This window comes from Sprattus sprattus (assembly GCF_963457725.1).
Source record: "Sprattus sprattus genome assembly, chromosome: 13".
Taxonomy (NCBI): Eukaryota; Metazoa; Chordata; class Actinopteri; order Clupeiformes; family Clupeidae; genus Sprattus; species Sprattus sprattus.
The window spans coordinates 14,632,034-14,649,410 of record NC_137911.1 but is presented as its reverse complement, the minus strand read 5'-3'; the positions used below and the strand labels follow the sequence as shown (position 1 = coordinate 14,649,410).

The following is a 17,377-nucleotide window of genomic DNA, read 5'->3' as shown; positions in this document are numbered from 1 at the left end:
TTTCCCAGCTCACAGAGTATGCAGTAGAGTAACATGGGGACTACCATCTCCTGTGACATGTGTGAGTACAGAACATGCATTTAGAGATGTATTGGCAACCCTTTCTCATGACATGTTGTTGTTGTGTGTGTGTGTGTGTGTGTGTGTGTGTGTGTTGTTGATGTTGTGTGTGGCTGTTTGGGGGCGTCTGACTGTGTGTGTGTGTGTGTGGGGGGGGGGGGGGTGTGGTGTTAGAAAAGAGTGTTCTCGAAATATTTCCAGCACACAGCTGTCAAGCTAAAATGAAGAAAAGAAGCATTTAGTGTTTTAGCTCCCCCAGTAAGAAAACTAATCCCTGATTTACGAGGGAGTTTAATTACCACTGAGCACAATGGCTCTCCGTTGGCCAACACTTCATCCCTCGCTACTCACTCTGTTACTCCGTTCTGAAAGACGCAGAGCAGACGCACACTTCTCTCTTTTATAGAGTCGCAGTCGGTTGCTGCCTCACCTTACGTTGTTCAGGGGCCAACACGCCATAACTGCATCAGTGCTAAAAATCTTGAATCCAAACAGTAATGCAATCCGATCGCGCAATGGAGATGCTCAATGTAGTTGAGTGTTGGTTTGGGCGGTGAATTAAAGGGGAGCCTTCCTTTAGCAGGATCATGGAAGGTCAGACGTGGGCCACCTTCGTGGCACTGGGCCAGGCCTTTGTCTAGGGTTGCCACTGTGGCGGGAGGGTGGCGGTGTGGTGGCCGGACACTTCCCCTGGAAATCCATGGACAGGGAGTCTGTGTACAGCGTGTCCGTGTACAGTATGGGGAGAGGGGAGAGAAGTGATGAGAGATAAGAAGCCATTGTGTCTGCAAGAGCGAACCTTGCCTCGCATTCCTCTTGCTCTCTCGCTCGCTCCTCTTTCTCCTCCTTATTTTTCTCCCCCTCTGGACCATTTAAACAGATAAATGGAAGCACTTAATTATAGTGCAATAATACTGAAATAAAGTCTGTCTCTAAGCTCTTTTCTCTCTCTCTCTCTCTCTCTCTCTCTCTCTCGCTCTCTCTCTCTGGCCTGTGCACTGGCCTGTCTCTCTCCCTCAGGTTGACCTGGCGAAGGAAACCCTCATCAACTTCCTGTCTCTGGAGGTCAGTAAACAGCTTTTGTGTTCTGTACTCCTGCAAAAGTAAATAAAACAGAAACACCTTCCTCAGGCCGCAGCGGAAAAACAGAGAAAAACAACAGGACAAAGGCAATGATGGTTTGATGGGGGTGGTGGGGGTGGCGGTGGTGGGGGTGCAATCCTGTCTCCTGCACCACACGCAGTCTGCGAGGAACAGGGAGAGGAAGTGGAGGTTCCACCAGCCCTGTTCTTATCAGGAGGGAAACCCCTCGTTCACTCCCTCCTCCCTGCCTCATGCTCCACCCTGCCAGGAACGGCGAGAATTTGAACGATGCGTGACCACAGTGGAGAAGGAAGAGGGGAAGGGAGAAGGTCAGATTGCTAAACTCAAAACCAACAAAACCAAAAGGAAAGGCCTTTGCTTGCCCTGCTAATAAGCAATGCGCCATAAAACCAAGAGAAGAAAAGATGCAGCAATTACACATTGCTAAGCCACCATAAACTAGCTCACTATGAATAATGCTATTGATACAAGCCTGCGTCAACATTACACACATGGAGCAGTGTGTGTGTGTGTGTGCGCGCCGCAGAGGGTGTCAAAGAAAACATTGCCACGGTTGAAAGCAAACTACTATACACATTCTTAAGGTCCCCTTAGCCCCAGGAAACCCAAGCGTCAGAGTGACGAATTGCACAACTGACTCAGGCAGGTCCCTGAGACCTGCTGAACTCGGCCGAACCCTGGGAAGCTGACAGGCACAAATACACAGTTTGTGAAAGGGAACATTACATGGACCGTCTCTGTATAACAGCTGCAGATGTCGAGGTGTCTGAGACTATGGGGTCCCACACGGGTCAAACGGGGCCAATCTGGGCTTTGTTTGGAGAGTAAACTTTTGGGATTGCTGTGGTGCGTCTGATTTGTTTTTCTTTCTGCCTCCAGTTTGACGGTGAGGAGCAGTTCAACAACAGCGTGAAGCACTTACTCTCAAGGCAACCCAAGCAGCGGTACCTGAAGACCATCTGTGAGGACATCCACCGCTTCAAAATGGTGAAAAAGTGAGTGGCCTCTGTCTGCTGGGGACCTTTTTGTGTACAAGTCAGTGTGTGGGCCTACTGTATGTGTGTGTGGAACATGTAGGTGAGGTGTGTGTGTGTCTCTGTTGGATGAATGGCTGTGTGTGTGTTGTGCTGTGTGGTGTGAGCATTGTGTTGAACCAGTTGAAACTCCTTTATCCATTTGAAATAAATAGGCTTGTGTATTAGTGTGCATGCATATGTGTATGTGTGTGCGCATGCGTATATGTTTGTGTGTGTTTGTGCCTGTGTGCGTGCAAGCGTATGTGTGTTAATTCATGTATGTGAGTGTCCGTGTATTAATGCATGTGTGTGTGTGTGTGTGTGTATGCATGTGTGTGTGAGGTACCTGTAAGTAATTCCCAGCCATGTGGTGGTAGCGGGCCCCTTGTGTGTCTTGCCCTTGGGTGACCCCAAGGCCTCTCTCCATCAGTCCTCCCCACTCTGACTTTTATTAAAAATCATGAAACCCAAAGCAAAGGGCCCAAACGCATTAAACGCCATTTCAAAGCCCGGCATCCCTTCCCAGCCTGGCGCTTTACTGCCAGCAGACTCTATGAAAAACCCGACCCGCTCACCAGGTGCTGAAACCACTTTACAGAACCACCGCTTCCAAAATCCCCACCATTCCACCTCCTGTTGACCAAACAGAATAACCACGACACTCTTATAAAAAGGCTTATGCCCTAAGCTGTGTCATTTCATCCACCCGTGCAGAGGTATGCTGGTACAGAGCTCCCATTTACCCATAATGCTCTCTGGCAGCAGAACGTCAAGGGCTTTGCCTCTGCGTAGGAGCCGATATGGACCTGGTTGCCAAGACTTTCCCTCTGAATCCCCAGGAAAATCCTGCATGGGCTGTTCAAGTTTATAGCCCGGGCTTACATAAATTAATGGTTTGTGCAGCCAGGGTAGGACATCGAAGTCTTTTCTTCTCAGTCAATAAGATCACACGCTATAAAATGATATGGCAGAGACTCAGTCCCCCCCACTCCCCAACACAGACACACACCCTCGACCTCCACCCTCGCCTTCATTCTGGCTCCTGTCCTCTTGGCCTCACCGAGACCAGTTGTTTCTCATTTCCTTTGTGTATGAGTGTCTGATGTAGTCTCAGGGCGCTGGTGTTTACGGTTCAATTAGCTTCAATTTTGGGGGCGGTAACAATGGGGATATTCAGACGGACTGGTTGTGGTGGTGGTGGTGGTGGAGTGGTGTGGGGAAGGGAGGCCTATTGGACCTCAACCTGCAAGCTGTGTGCTTCTAGCAGCATCTGACTGTGCAGCGCAGGCTGAGAGATACCTCTTACTCAACAGGGCTTTCCCTTCTTAGACATTTTAGAACCAATCTATCATGGATCCCACCTCCCTTTTTTTTGTCCTTTCTTTTTCTTTCTTACCCTGTCACTTTCTGTCTCTTTCTCTCTCTCACACACACACACACACACACACACACACACACACACACACACACACTACATGTTCACCTTGCTCACCTGTCTTTCTGGTCACCTCCCTCTGGCCTTCTCTCCTCATTCTTTTTCTCTTCAACATTCCCTCCGTCTTTCTTTCTCACCCACTTCTCCCTTACTCCGTCTTCTATAGGCACACGCTTAACACACACACAGACACACACACAAACACACACACACACACACACATACTGACTTTCTCTCTCACACACACAGACACACTGACTTGCTCTCTCTCACACACAGACACACTGACTTTCTCTCTCACACACACTCACACACCCCCTTGGTGCCCCCATCAGTCTTCCTGCCATTTCTACCCTTTCATTTACCCCCCGCACAGGCCCAAGGGCACCACTAGTAAACCCCCCTCCCCACCCCCACACACCCCCGACTGAGGAAAATAACAGGAAAGCGGGCATCAAGATAAGCCTGAATAGGATATGCGTGCGGCTTGCATGTGTTACATATGTGAGCGTACACTCTGGCATTCTCACTGGCCTTTAGTCATACTGATTCCAGTGCAGGGTGCTGAGTGATTGACAATGGCAGTCTTTGTGTTTAATGTACTTGGTATGTCTTAAGTGAGAGATAGATTTACCATGCAAGTGAGCCGTGACTTTTGGAAGAGACGCCTTGGAAGAGATCTATTCAGATTCACTACAAAGCTCATAGAAACCTTAATACATACGCACAGTTTGAAAAGTAAGATCATTTAAGCAAAACACAGCACATTTTTTGATAAAAACATGTTCATTGATTGGCTTGGATTGTTTTATTGTGATTTAAAGAGGTATTTTTTTAGAATTGAGTTTTCATACGATTACAGTTTATTTTGGTTGGCTTAGAAACAGGTGCCTTGCCAACCAACTCCTATTTAATTTGCCCACCTAGTCTCCTTTTAGTCTGCGACGCCTCTCCTCTTTCTCCTCAGCTCCTGTAAATCAGTCTTGGAGAACCTCAGTGTTGGAGAGTCTCTGATGAAGTTAACACATGTGGTCTAGATTGGTCTGCAGAGGCCAAGAAGAAAAAAAAAGATGTAAAGGTGTAGTGATAAGTCTCTGAGGGTTCTCCTTCGGTCGCTTTGTGAGAGCAAGTTCACACATGGGGAACTAGATCCATGTTAACTTCATTTAGTTCTCGGTATTGAGCTTTTTCTTGGAAAGTCTTTCTGGGAGAAGTGAGGTGTGAAATTGAATGGGACCTCTTGTGGTTTAATGCAGGTGTGGAGGAGTGAGAGGGGAGGTGAGGAGAAAACTTCTAACAGCTTTTTCTTTTGTTTCGTCTTGTCTCTCTCCTTCAACATGTCTTTGCAGAGTCACAGTTGTTGTCCTGTACAGCTACAGAGAAGACTACCACAAGGTCCTTCTCTGAGCCAGCTTCTCCAAGGAGTCATTGCCCTGGACTGAGGTTTCATTTTCACAACTTCTTTTTTTCTTTACCTTTTATTCCTGCTCTTTGTGGGGGTGTATTTTTGGTGTAGGGACTGACTAGAATCCAATCTGTCTCCTACCAAGAGATCTAATGCCAAAGACAAAGGACGAGACGACGGTGTTGTTATGAAGGTTTCACTGATGGATAGAATCGCACAGGCTTCTGTTATTTATTAACAACAACGCACTCAATGGCACTGGTGGTGTTACTACATTGCCGTGCTCTTGCCTTACGTAAACGGGTCAGCCTCGATGACTGGAGTGGTTCTTGTATGTGGCTCTATACTGTACTTGACAATGTATTATATACAGACAAAAGATCATTATGAAGTGGTCAAAAAACTTTATTAAACGACATATTTTCCCTTATTGCAGTGCGTCATTATTGAAACAGCTACACCAAATGTGTCTCAAGTGGTAGCAGTTGCTTGGCATTGAGGTTGGCCACTGTTCTTCAGTGCATTCCATTCGAAGTTGTTTATGTGGCCACGTCAGTGATATTTTCCCATGAACTTATATACTGTGTGCAAGCCTTGAAATGGCCACCATGTATAATTGGCTAATAATTGCCTGGAAAAAACTGCTGTGTTTTAAGCTTTCGGAATTCTTAAGTGTGTGAACCCTTTGCTCCTGGCTTTACGACTGTGAAAACCTTCAAACGGAACAAGCATGTCGTGACAAGAGTCGTGAGGCCGAGAGGTTGTGCACGTCCGGCGCGGCTCGAGGGCTCTTTTAAGTTCTCCTGCCTGTGGCTCAGCACTTTTTGACCCGTGTCTGTATGTAGGGGGGATGGGGAATGGAGGGAGGGGGGGGGGTTGAAAAAAGGCTGGAAATGTATTTATATGTAATGTAAATGCAATACATACCGAATCGTCAACTAAATATTGTTGTAATTCCGAATCGGGAGGTCCCCTGGTACAGTTTGGGGCTGGGGAACAGTGCCGGGGAGAAAGAGGCTGAAAAAGACCTCTGGTCTTGAGCATGCCACAAATTGGCGAAGAAGAGCCCTCGACTTTGCATTCCCAAGAATGTCGGTTTCCATGGGTACATCAGCTCAACGTTTTGGGATTCCTGTGGACGTTTGACCAGCAGTGATTGATGCCGACATGTTGTGACAAACGTCCTGCGTATGTGTGTTGCACTAAATACCTGAAGCTGGTGAAAGCAGCTCAAATGAGAAAAGACAGATTGTCTTTCGTCACACTGTGCAGGGGGCCTGGAATGAAACAGCCAAGAAAAAAAGAGGGTGCAAAGTCTTCTGTGAAACTCTTGGAAAACAAAACAAGGCAGTGCATCCAAAAGCACCCCGCAAGTATTGAGCAAGTCCAGCATTAGTGAAATAAATAAAAAAAGTTAGTTATAAGCACAACATCGCAGGATCAAGCCATCTGAACAAGCCTTTTAAATAAGCAACCACAAAAGGGCTTTTGTTCACACGTCTTTATTTGTCCAAAATAAGTGTAAATGTTACAGTTCAACATCTAAGAAATACGTATTTACAGTTTTTGCCCAGAAAAGTAAAATAAATAAGCTGGAATATCAAAGCAGAGGAAGATGGGGAAATGGTTTACATCATCTAAAATGTACAGCAGCTTTGGCTACCAGGATTCTTTGCCAAATACAAAAAAGAAAAACACTTTAACTTTTAATTCAAACTATAGTTTAGTATTAATAAATAAAGCTATGTGAAAAAAATAAATAAGATATCCTCTCATCTACTTTGTTTATCTATCTTTTTTTTTACATGTAGGAAGTACAAATTTCAGAAGGTTATACAGATTCCCTCTTCACAGAAAAACGCAGACAAGCTCAACTATAGCGAGAGTAGTTGAGACAAACAATATGCTGGGTTTGTGTGTGAGACACACACTCACACGCGCACACACCAACACACACACACACACGCGCACAAACACACACAATCTCAGCATATTTTTTTCAGTTCTATCTGACTGAATGTTCCATATATCTATCATGCGAGCCCCCTCCTTAATTTGGCATCATTATACACATTGTACTGAACCACTGAAGACGTAACCAGGAAATCAGTTCCAGAACTTTACTGTTCTTAACAGAGGTGGTTGTGTAATAGTGAGAGGGACAGGGGTAGGGGGAGGGGGCTTTCTTTTGGCTTCTCTGACTTCACCGAAGCCCGGCTGCTGTGAAACAGTATGATTGTTAAAGTGGTTTGTCATTCTGTCCATGAAAGATGGCCATCGGGATCATATCACTTTTTCTTTGAGACATCTGATCCTAAGAAAAGAGTTACATTTTTGGAATATGTTCAGATGCGTAATACATGGTATATATATGAGACTCTTCTCTCGCAACCTCTCATCGACACCCTTTGAAAACAGAGGGCAGTATGGTCTTAGTTGAAGCATGAATTGAAAACAGAATAATGACAAGCCAACACTTCCTACTAACATTACAACACTGTCTCACGTGGCACTTTTAGATTATTATGATGCTTAATCAGAACTAGCTTTGAAAGACTCAACATTGCTGACCACCAAGTCTGTGATAAATTCTCTGTACATGGTCACACAAGTTGGGAACTTATGTGAATCATCTATCATAAGACTGACATAACTATTTAATTGCGGTGCCAATGGCAGATGCCACATTTATTTTGCCATTATTGTGGAAAGTGAAAGTTTGGTGATATAACAGTCATGTCATTATAATCGGTAATCATCATGAGTGCTTTCATGTTGTAAGCCTTAACAGTTTATATTACATGCTTGTAAGTCATAAAAAGATACAAAATTTGGATAAGTATAACATGACGGGCATATCAACTGATATAATTTGTAAAGAGCTTGTCACAATATATGGCACCTGCAATGGCATACCTATGACATAGTTATGTTAGTCTTAGGGTTCAAGAAAAGAGTTACTGAAAACTGTAACCCTGAATAGTGTGATTAATGAGGCACAATTTGTCTGGTTGATGTGACGTAATATCTGGGGTGGCTTGACAACTTGGTGAAAACAAATATCTGTTAAAAACCGGGCAATAGATTGTGAAGCTGTCGTTTGTGCAATGTTTCTTTTTTTTGTATTTAAATATTTAGGTTAGAACTGCTACAAGGAAATGTCAAACACTGTTTTTGACAGCTGTTTGTTTTCACCAAGTTGCCTTGAAATGCACTCAAGTAACGTCCCTTCCGGTTATTCAACAACCGGGCAAATAGGCTAGATCTGTGCTAAGATGCAGAGCGGTACATTCGCTCTTAGAGAGCAGGGAACCATGAGACCGATCCGGCCCTCATCAGGCCCTGACCAGGGGAACCATATTTAGTTGCTATCTGGTACCATAACGTTCCTTCTCTCGCACTAAACACATTATCCCTACCCAACCCCCCTCCCAAAGAAGCCAGGCTTTGGTTTTCAAATGAGGCACATTACCTCTCTTACACATTTCCCCTCATGGAGATGTTTAAGATTTAAGTCTAGAGTTTCAATTGTTTTTATATAACCACAAAGGCATAAACGTGACTAAGAATAATATGTTTGAGTAATACAAGTGGAGATATATGTATATAAAATGGTAAGGTGGACACCACTCCTCCATAAGTAGTGAAGTTATTTAAGGAATCCATCCTTGAGGGCTTTTCAGGGTCTTCTGCTGTTGAACCTTGAGGAATTTCCCCGTCCATTATCAGCCCTTCAGCCCGCTAAGTTGCTAACAGTGTTAGCCAGTTAGCTGTGGGATGTTCCATTCCAGCAGGTTGCACAGCCTGGAGTCAGATGCTAATGCTGGTTGGGTTGATTGAGTGTAGCTTGGCACAAGCCCCAGCAGATCTCCAGGCCCTGACAGAATCCACCCCCCCCCCCCCACCCTAAAGCTTTTTCTTTTAGAAATCTTTTCATCATCTTTTTTTGTATTGACCCACAAATCGTCCGTCTCTCGAAGGCAACAGTGTGCAGTCACACACTCCTTGTGCCTCTCTGATATAGAAATGTTCCATCCATGTGTTGGTGAGCACTGCTCCGCCATGTGTTGCTGATATCAGTGGCCCAAGTTAAAGCTCCAAACGGGGTTAAAGGTCATACGGTGGTCATAGGCATCATTGCACATGGCGAAATTGTCTCATCTTTCATCGCATAACTGGAGTTCCTTGCCTCCAGTGAAGAGGTAAGAATCCAACCAGGGAACTGCAAGTGTTTCTTGTTGAGAGACCTCTGTAGACCTTTGTGTGTGTGTGTGTGTGTGTGTGTGTGTGTGTGTGTTTGTGTGTGTGTTTGTCTGTGTTGTTTGACAGAGTGAGAGCACATTGTTCAGTGAAGAGTTGCTGTACACTGTGATTGTGTATGCATGAAGAGTGTGTGTGTGTGTGTGTGTGTGTATGATGTTTATGTGTTTGCTTTGTCTTCACTCTAGCGCTGAACCTTCCCGTGTCCGTTGCAGAGTTTGGCTCGAGGAATGCTCATCCTGTCCCGACACGGAGATCCCATGTCCGAGGAGAAGTTGATGCCGCAGTCGTTCTTCACATTCTGGAACTTGTTCTCCTTGGACGGTTCCATGTAGACCACTGAATTCTTGTTCACATGCTTTTTCAGAATCACTGTCTGGGGGGAGAGAAAACGGGACAGGGTCCAAATATATTAATTCAGTAAACGGCTCTGTATGCTTTTTTCCCCCTCTATGAAATCAATGGACCTGTGTTGGGTTTAGTCAAGACTCTTGTTCTGTCTGTCTCTCCCTCTCTGTGCTTGGTTGTCCGTCTGTCTTGCCCTGTTCAAGGGATCTCATGAAACGTGAGATTAATGGCATTTTTTTCTCAGCTGCCATTTTCTTTTTCTTACGGGCCTTGTGAAAATATCTTGTTTTATGAAAAAGCCTCAACACATTTCTTTTCACAGCTCTTTCAAAGTATCCTTTCAGGATTAAGTGGCAGAAAAGCACATTAATCCTCTCTTAACGGCACCCAGGACATATATTCTGGCATTGCATAGAAGCCAAGGGGCACGTTGACATCCCACCCACAGAATCAAATAAGACAGCTTTTCTATCAGTGACGCACAAAATGTAATTGACTATAGCTGTGAAAGGTAAAAGTCTAGGGCACTGGCATAATGACAGGCTGGGCTTAAAGTGGTCCAACTAAAGTCCTTTGGATGGTCACAACAGCTAAGCTTATGAAAAATACTCTGCTGGAAATACCGCATTGGCAACGCATTCACAATAAATTGAAGCTGTTGTCAATGGAACTCCTGGAAAGCCATCGGGCAGGTCTGTGATCTGGCTCTGAAGTAGTGTGTGAAACATAGATGCTGTTTGTAATCTTGTTATTTCAGCAGGGCTTTTGGAGCAACCCTGCAGGGAAGTCATTGTGCTTGTGTTGTGCTTCTGGGCGCAGTGTGAAAAAGAAAATGGAAATTCTTCCAAATATATATATATATAAAAAAAAAAAGCTGCTTGACCTTTTTAGGCGCGCTGTAGCAGGACATCTGCACCCACTTCTTCTTCTTGTTGACGAGGAGAGCCACGACCAGGAAGATGACAATGGCGAAGAGGAGGCCAGCCAAGATCCACGCCGCTGATTGGTAGATCAGGGCCATCTCCGTCTGAGTCGGGGATCCTTCACTCAAGCCCTTACCGTCTATGGAAACAATGAAGGGGAGAAACGCACATATTCAGTCTCAGGGTCACATCTCTCACTCACTGACTACACACACACACACAGACACAGATGTACAAGCACGTGTCTTACTGCATGCCAATATTTCCATTACATTATTCTACTCTAATCAATTTAAACGAAAACATGCTTGTCGGTCTCCTCTAGCTCGCTGACTGTTTTCCTTGGCTGGCTGCGTGGATATTGTTTCCAAATTAATGTGCTGTGTCTCCGGATTGTTATGGCTTTATCTTAATCTCATTGTGGCCCGCCATTTATCACCGCTAGCACAGCTTCACCGTCTCATTCACCAAGTGGAACTATCGAGTTAGCTCATTTGTCAAACTGTCAACGTTTCTTCCACCCATTTCACTATTCTCACAATAGACGTCAGAGAAAGAGAGAGAGAGAGCCCAAATTGAATCGATTGACCTCTATTAAAGTGGCAGTTCATTCAAATCAAGTCAAATAAAATATGAGAGATTTAGTCCAGGGCTTGGCTATTTGTTCTACCTGTTGATGTAATAATGGGAGGCACTGTTGCCGTGGTGATCCATGCCACGCTGCTTTGGGTGGTGGAGGTGGTGGTGGTGGTGGTCTGAGGCTTGGTTGTCGTGGTTGAGAGAAGCATTGGCACTGAGGTGGTTGTAGCCTCTATAAAAACAACAACATGGAAAAACACATCAGATTGTGTGTGTGTGTGTGTGTGTGTGTGTGTGTGTGTGTGTGTGTGTGTGTGTGTGTGTGTGTGTGTGTGTGTGTGTGTGTGTGTGTGTGTGTGTGTGTGTTCACGCACGAGACATCAATTCCAACAGAGCGCTATTAATCAGCGCTATCTAATGTTGATAGCGTGCTTCCGGTGCTTTCTATTGTGAGAGTGTTAGGTAGAAAGTGGAAAAAAGGTTGTTTAGCAATAAGCTCCAGTGCCAAAACAAAATGAAGATGAAACGACCACAAATCACAGCGAAACAATGCAGGACTGTGCTGGGTTCCCCTCACAGGAAAAGACCACGGAGGGGCTTGCCTTCCTGTACCCCCTCCAGAATGGGAAGGGAAAGAGAGAGAGAGAGAAAAGAGAGAAGAGAAGTAAAGGGATAGGAGGATGTAAAGAGAGCTAAAAGTAGTTGGTTAGTGGGAGAAAGAAAGATGAGTAGAGGGACAGCTGAGGGAAGGAAATTGATGAATTGAAAGAAGCAACAGTAGCAGAAATAACGGAGAGAGACAGAACAGAGTGTAGAGTCTGATGAAAGATTATGACTGATGGTGCACTTGGCAACACTAGTGGGCAACATTACTTAGCAATGCTTAAAAAACACATTTCCCAGAATCAATGACTCCTGTCATTGGCAAGCATCCATAACTGATTGTAGTTTTCATTCTGGCAACTTTGACCAATGCTGACTCTATTACCAACAGCTATTAGGAGTATAATAGTAGAGGGAGAGATTGAAGAGGCTTGAGACAGAGAGATATAGTCAGATTGGCCGGGCCAGAAAGCATGATCGAGGAAACATGTTGGAATGCTGGGGGAGCAGAGAAATGCCTTCCTTGCATCAAGAGCCCTGTGGCATGTGGAAAGTTGCTGTGAGCGAGGAAGAGTGTGTGTTTTGACCACCTAGTGCCATGAAGACTGGTATCCCCTGAGCACACACACACACACACACACACACACCTGCACCTGCATGTCTTTGTTTGGTTTCTGACCTGACAAGTCATCATTTATTTAAACTCCGTACTCCTTCTGCGAGGGTGTGTTAGTAAAGAGTAGGAGGCCTTCAGAATGCATAAGCCACACCTTTGCACAGCTGCAGTGGTCCTGTTCGCTGCATCCCTGTCCAGCAAAACAGCTAAAGCCCACAGAAGAGGTAGGGGTAGATCACGTGTTTTAGGTTGATTCAACACACACAGCTTGAGAGAGTGGAGATGGTGCTTGTGATTTAATCTGATTTAATCTTAAAGAGAGGATAAGAACCCAGAGAAGAAAGGCTTTCTATACAAAGTCCTTTGATGGCGGCCAAGCGAGTATGACAGTTCTTAAGACTTTCAAAGTGGCCTTTCCTCTCAATATCAACAATATAGGCCTCTGCAGGAACAGTTCAAGGATCCTTAATGTCCTCGTAAGCCCATGTGCCCATAAGGCTCTTAGGCAAGGGTGTGGACAGATGTGTTTCTTTGGTGTGGTGTGGTGTGGTGTGGTGGGGGTTGGCACCTGGGAAAAATAAATCTAATTGCCCTAAACAGCAAAAGCAGGCCCTGCTGCCACCTGGACAGACATGATTTCATCATGCCTGCATGTGCGTGAACACCCCTGGCACCTGAGTGGAAACGTGTGGCTATGCTGGCAGCACAGGTAGCAGTAACAAAGGGAGGTGGGTAAAGTAGGCTCTGGTATAAATGCTGGACGAGGCCAAAACGTGGCCGTCTGTTTGACACGTGTCTTTCGAATCAACTTAGGAGTTACACTTTTGAGAGTGTGATTATTTTCCCTTACACTTTACGTCACTCTACTGAAGTAAGTAAGGAGTTACACTATTGAGAGTGTGATTATTATTATCCCTCCCCCAAATACATAGTTTCTAAACACTGGGTTCGAGCAATGCATTGGCACTCACCCAGGCAGTGTGGACAACACTGGCCCTTGCGGAGGACGGGCACGCGGCAGTTGGCAGGCGGACAGCGCTGGGAGAAGCACTGGATGCTGCCGTTCCTGCAGGTGCAGCTGGTGCACGCGTTGGCCTTCCAGGAGTCGCCGGCCAATAGCACGTCGCCGTCGCTGGAGATGCAGTAATCCTGTTGGCTGCCGTTGACTGGGAGGAGGGGCTTGAGTTTGTCCTCTGTGTTGGAGGGGTCAAAAGGGGATGCAGTAGGGGAAAGAGGGAGTCGAGGAGGAAAGGAGAAGAGAAACAGGTTTTACATTTTGACCTGGCTTCCCCACAATCTGGAGCTGTATAACATCCTAATCCACTGTACTTATTAGAAGGCAGGATACATTTGGAGATAAAGGTGGTTTAAAATTAGACACTTGAACATAAACTGATGACCCCTGGGGCCCACTGTACACCCCCCCCCAATACACACACACACACATACACACTCTCCAGACATCACCCCACCCCCAACCCCATCTCGTTCCTGCTCTGAACCAACAGCCTCAGTGTTTGGGGCTGCGCCTGCCATACAGTTAAATGCCTGTACTGTACACACAGACGACAGAGCGCTGCCGTTTCAAACGCATGTTATTCCCACATTCCTCCCAGCCAGAGCCGGGGCATATTTCAAAGGGGCTGCCGCCTGTTGACAGTCTGTACTTTCTGCAGGGCAGAGATGAGGCCAGATGATAAGAGCCCGCGTCTCAGAGGAGAGCGACACAGGAGGCTCTCGCAGACAGTCATGCATTTCTGATTTGGAATGGAGTGGAGGGGTGGAATTGGGTCCGAGGGGTTGGAAGAAGAGGGTTGGGGGGTGGCAAGGACCCATCTGTCCCTTGAAGATTGGGGGGTTATGGGCTGTCGGGTTGTGGGTTCGGCTGGGAGATATGCATGAAAAGTCAGGGACTTTGTCCACATGTGTTTTCTTGCCTGAGGGCACCCATGTTAAAGCCTGCCAGCCGGTTTGGGCCGGTCTCTTTATTGGTCTGGGTCAGAAATAAAAGTGGCCCGTGGAGGTTTAGACGTGCACCCAGGGTCGATTCCCCTCAGAAACACATGCTAATAAAAACAGGCCCCCCCCCTCTCTATGCTGCTTAGGGCCCAAACCATCACGCAGCCACCTTCCAGGCATGTCCAGCAGGTTTTCTACATGCAGTCAGTTTCAGCACTTTTTGGTCTTAAGGAAAAAATTACTCCTGACACTGCCAATATGAATTTGCCATAATTTGAGAGGAAATAGCTAGTAAGTGGACTGGAAAATAAAATAATGAAAAGCAATATAGTAAGATTAGTGTGTCTGGTGTGTGTCTGGCTTGTGTGTGTGTGTTTTGCTGACCTGGGCAGACGTGGCAGCAGGTGTCCTTGTTCCTGGTGGGTGACTGGCACAATGCCGGGGGACAGACTTCGGTGTCGCACAGCACCCGGCCCTTCCTGCAGGTGCAGCGCGTACACTCGTCCAGATTCCACGTTTCCCCCTCCACATAGAGTTCCCCTCCAGGAGCGCGGCACACCACCATGTCCATGCCCTCCACCTGCCCACTGCCTGACTCATCTGGGGGCAGAGCCAGAGACACTTTACGTTACCAGTGCTCCAAACTAGCTAATGTGAAGTGTGCAACTAGTCTTCAATATCAGAGGCGCTATCGTTACCAGTGCTCCAAACTAGTTAATGTGCATTCAACTAGTCTTCAACATCAGAGACACTTTACGTTACCAGTGCTCCAAACTAGCTTATGTGCATTCAACTAGTCTTCAACATGAAAACATTTCCAGACATAACCTGTGGATCCATATCTATATCGACTACACATGCCTTGATGCTCACTGTTGTACAGGGTATAATAGTGGATTGAGTTCTGTATAGACTATACATTATCAGAGTTTGCCAAGAGATATAAATGTATAAGGGGGACAGAGAGAGGTGGAGTCTGTCTGTCTGTCTGTCTGTCTATCTGTCTGTCTGTCTGTTCTTACTGTCACCCATACAGCATACTGCATTGTGTGTGTGTGTGTGTGTAAGGAGTTAGTTGTTTGCCTCCTGGTGTGTCCCGATGTTGTAGACATTCCTTTGTCCTTTAGTACGTTTTTACAGCTCACCAGCCCACCTATCAAACCCGACCAGACTTTTCCAAACTGTGTGTGTGTGTGTGTGTGTGTGTGTGTGTGTGTGTGTGTGTGTGTGTGTGTTTGTGTGTGTGTGGACAGCGTGTGTATTCTGCATGATACAGTATGTTTTTCCTCTCATAAAACTAAGCATTCTTCAGACCTCTGAACTAACCAGATCTATAACGGTGTTTTACGCTCAAGCTGTGAAGTCTCACACAAACCAGCTGGGTGATGTCATTGATCAGAGTGTGATCAGAGTGTGATGTTCAAGTATTCTCAGAACTAGGCACTGTACTCATCTTTACAGATTTTCTTAGGCACTAAGAAGTGTTACTTAGGTACTCAAAGGTGTAATACTGTTTACTAATTAGAGTGTCCCTTAAGCTGAATGTTAGATTGGTAACACTTTACATGAACCCTCATAAGGCCACATAAACATAATATGTTATTAAATCTTTAAGTTGGCATGGCAGTAAGTGCCCAGTAACATAACTATGTAATGTTTTTTTTGTCTGTGAAAATGTTTGCTCTTACAGCTAACAGAATGTGAAATGACGACTCTAAAATGCTTAGCTTATGAGACTTACAACTAGAGGTTACATAATATTGTTCACTGGACACTGAAGGTCATGATTACTAATGCGAAGATATTTTATCTGACAAAGCATGTTTATGTCATGATTACGTCAGACATATGACCGAGGGTTCAAGTAAAGTGTTCAAGTATACTATTACAGAATGAATAGTGTTTGGCAACGTGTAGAGAACATCTGGTCTTTTCTGAGAGACCGGCTGTGGTATTGCACCTTCACAGCTGGGACAGCACTGGTTCGGCCGGACAACGGGACTGGAACAGGTGGGGGCGGGGCAGGAGATGAGGACACACATCTCCCGGCCAGCGTGGCAGTAGCAGTCGCGACATCCGTCGTGCCAGCTCTCGCCCTCCTCGTAGCGGCGCCCGTTTGCCGTGAGACAGTAGCTGGGTAGGGGCAGTGGCTCGTAGGTGGAGGTCGTGGTGGTAGTGGAGGTAGTGGGTACACGGGAGCTCTCTGAGGAAGTTGGAGAATAAAATACACTACTTACAGTGGGGCAATGGAAAAGGAATTGCCCCCCACATGCACAACACAGTAAACATCGTTTTTTTCCCCCTTCTTTTTCTTCTTCTTCTTCCAGCCAAAGGATTTAGCAGTAAATCTCAGTGAGGGTCCTTCTTCAAAACAAGGCCATTAAAATATACACTGCATACACTACAAACGCAATTATTTCTCTCGCTACAGATTGCATTTCTGGGCTGACAAAGGGTGTTGTCCTCGCCAACTTCTACTGTTTTCCAAACCCACTCAGCACAAATATATGGTCTTCCTCTTAAAGTCACCTTATTTCCACAGCAATTTATAACTACGCCACAACTGAGGAAACATTAAATGATTTCCTTCTTATTTCTGGCAGCGGGGCCAAAAACCAGGCCTATATTTCTCTGCTGGGGAGATTGGTCCTAATGTATATGAACCCTTTGGTGCCTTTAACAGGACCACAGACTGTGTTAAACTCAATGTGACTGGTTGGACACCTACTATGAAAAGGTTGCGTCAATGAAATGCACTGTACTAGATTCCCCTGCCGGGGTAGATGTTTATGTCTCATTTTCCCACAACACACTTTTGTATATTTATATAAGACATTTAAAAAAAAAAAACATCCATCTTAAATATTTCAGCAGTTGGCCAAGTAACTGACCCAACGTTTCAAAATAACGCTGATCGTTTTAGAATAGAAGCCTGTACGTTTGCGTCGGGCCTTTGGTGTGTGCGTGTGTGTGTGTGTGTGTGTGTGTGTGTGTGTGTGTGTGTGTGTGTGTGTGTGTGTGTGTGTGTGAGTGTGTGTGTGTGTGTGTGAGTGTGTGTGTGTGTGTGTG

The 17,377-nt window shown here is 45.6% G+C and overlaps 2 protein-coding genes across 4 annotated transcripts in view; one reads left to right on the top strand and one right to left on the bottom strand.

Moving 5' to 3' along the window:
* eif2ak4 (eukaryotic translation initiation factor 2 alpha kinase 4) overlaps window positions 1–5,418 on the top strand; it is a 39,731-nt gene extending 34,313 nt beyond the window's left edge. For 2 of the 3 annotated variants that reach the window (XM_080849575.1, XM_080849573.1), the window contains exons 37-39: window positions 1,081–1,125; window positions 2,044–2,159; window positions 4,965–5,418. In XM_080849575.1, the coding sequence (XP_080705701.1) occupies window positions 1,081–1,125; window positions 2,044–2,159; window positions 4,965–5,022 (219 nt within the window). In that variant the 3' untranslated portion in view covers window positions 5,023–5,418. The remainder of the gene's footprint in view (window positions 1–1,080; window positions 1,126–2,043; window positions 2,160–4,964) is intronic. The other variant, XM_080849574.1, reaches the window with a different exon arrangement.
* A 3,520-nt stretch (window positions 5,419–8,938) lies between these two features.
* Window positions 8,939–17,377, bottom strand: part of LOC308374634 (cysteine-rich motor neuron 1 protein) — a 47,122-nt gene continuing 38,683 nt past the window's right edge. Inside the window, exons 10-15 of the mRNA XM_080850506.1 lie at window positions 16,269–16,511; window positions 14,693–14,908; window positions 13,321–13,542; window positions 11,222–11,362; window positions 10,512–10,690; window positions 8,939–9,656 (exon numbers count right to left, since the gene is read on the bottom strand). Of these exons, the coding sequence (XP_080706632.1) occupies window positions 9,465–9,656; window positions 10,512–10,690; window positions 11,222–11,362; window positions 13,321–13,542; window positions 14,693–14,908; window positions 16,269–16,511 (1,193 nt within the window). The 3' untranslated portion in view covers window positions 8,939–9,464. The remainder of the gene's footprint in view (window positions 9,657–10,511; window positions 10,691–11,221; window positions 11,363–13,320; window positions 13,543–14,692; window positions 14,909–16,268; window positions 16,512–17,377) is intronic.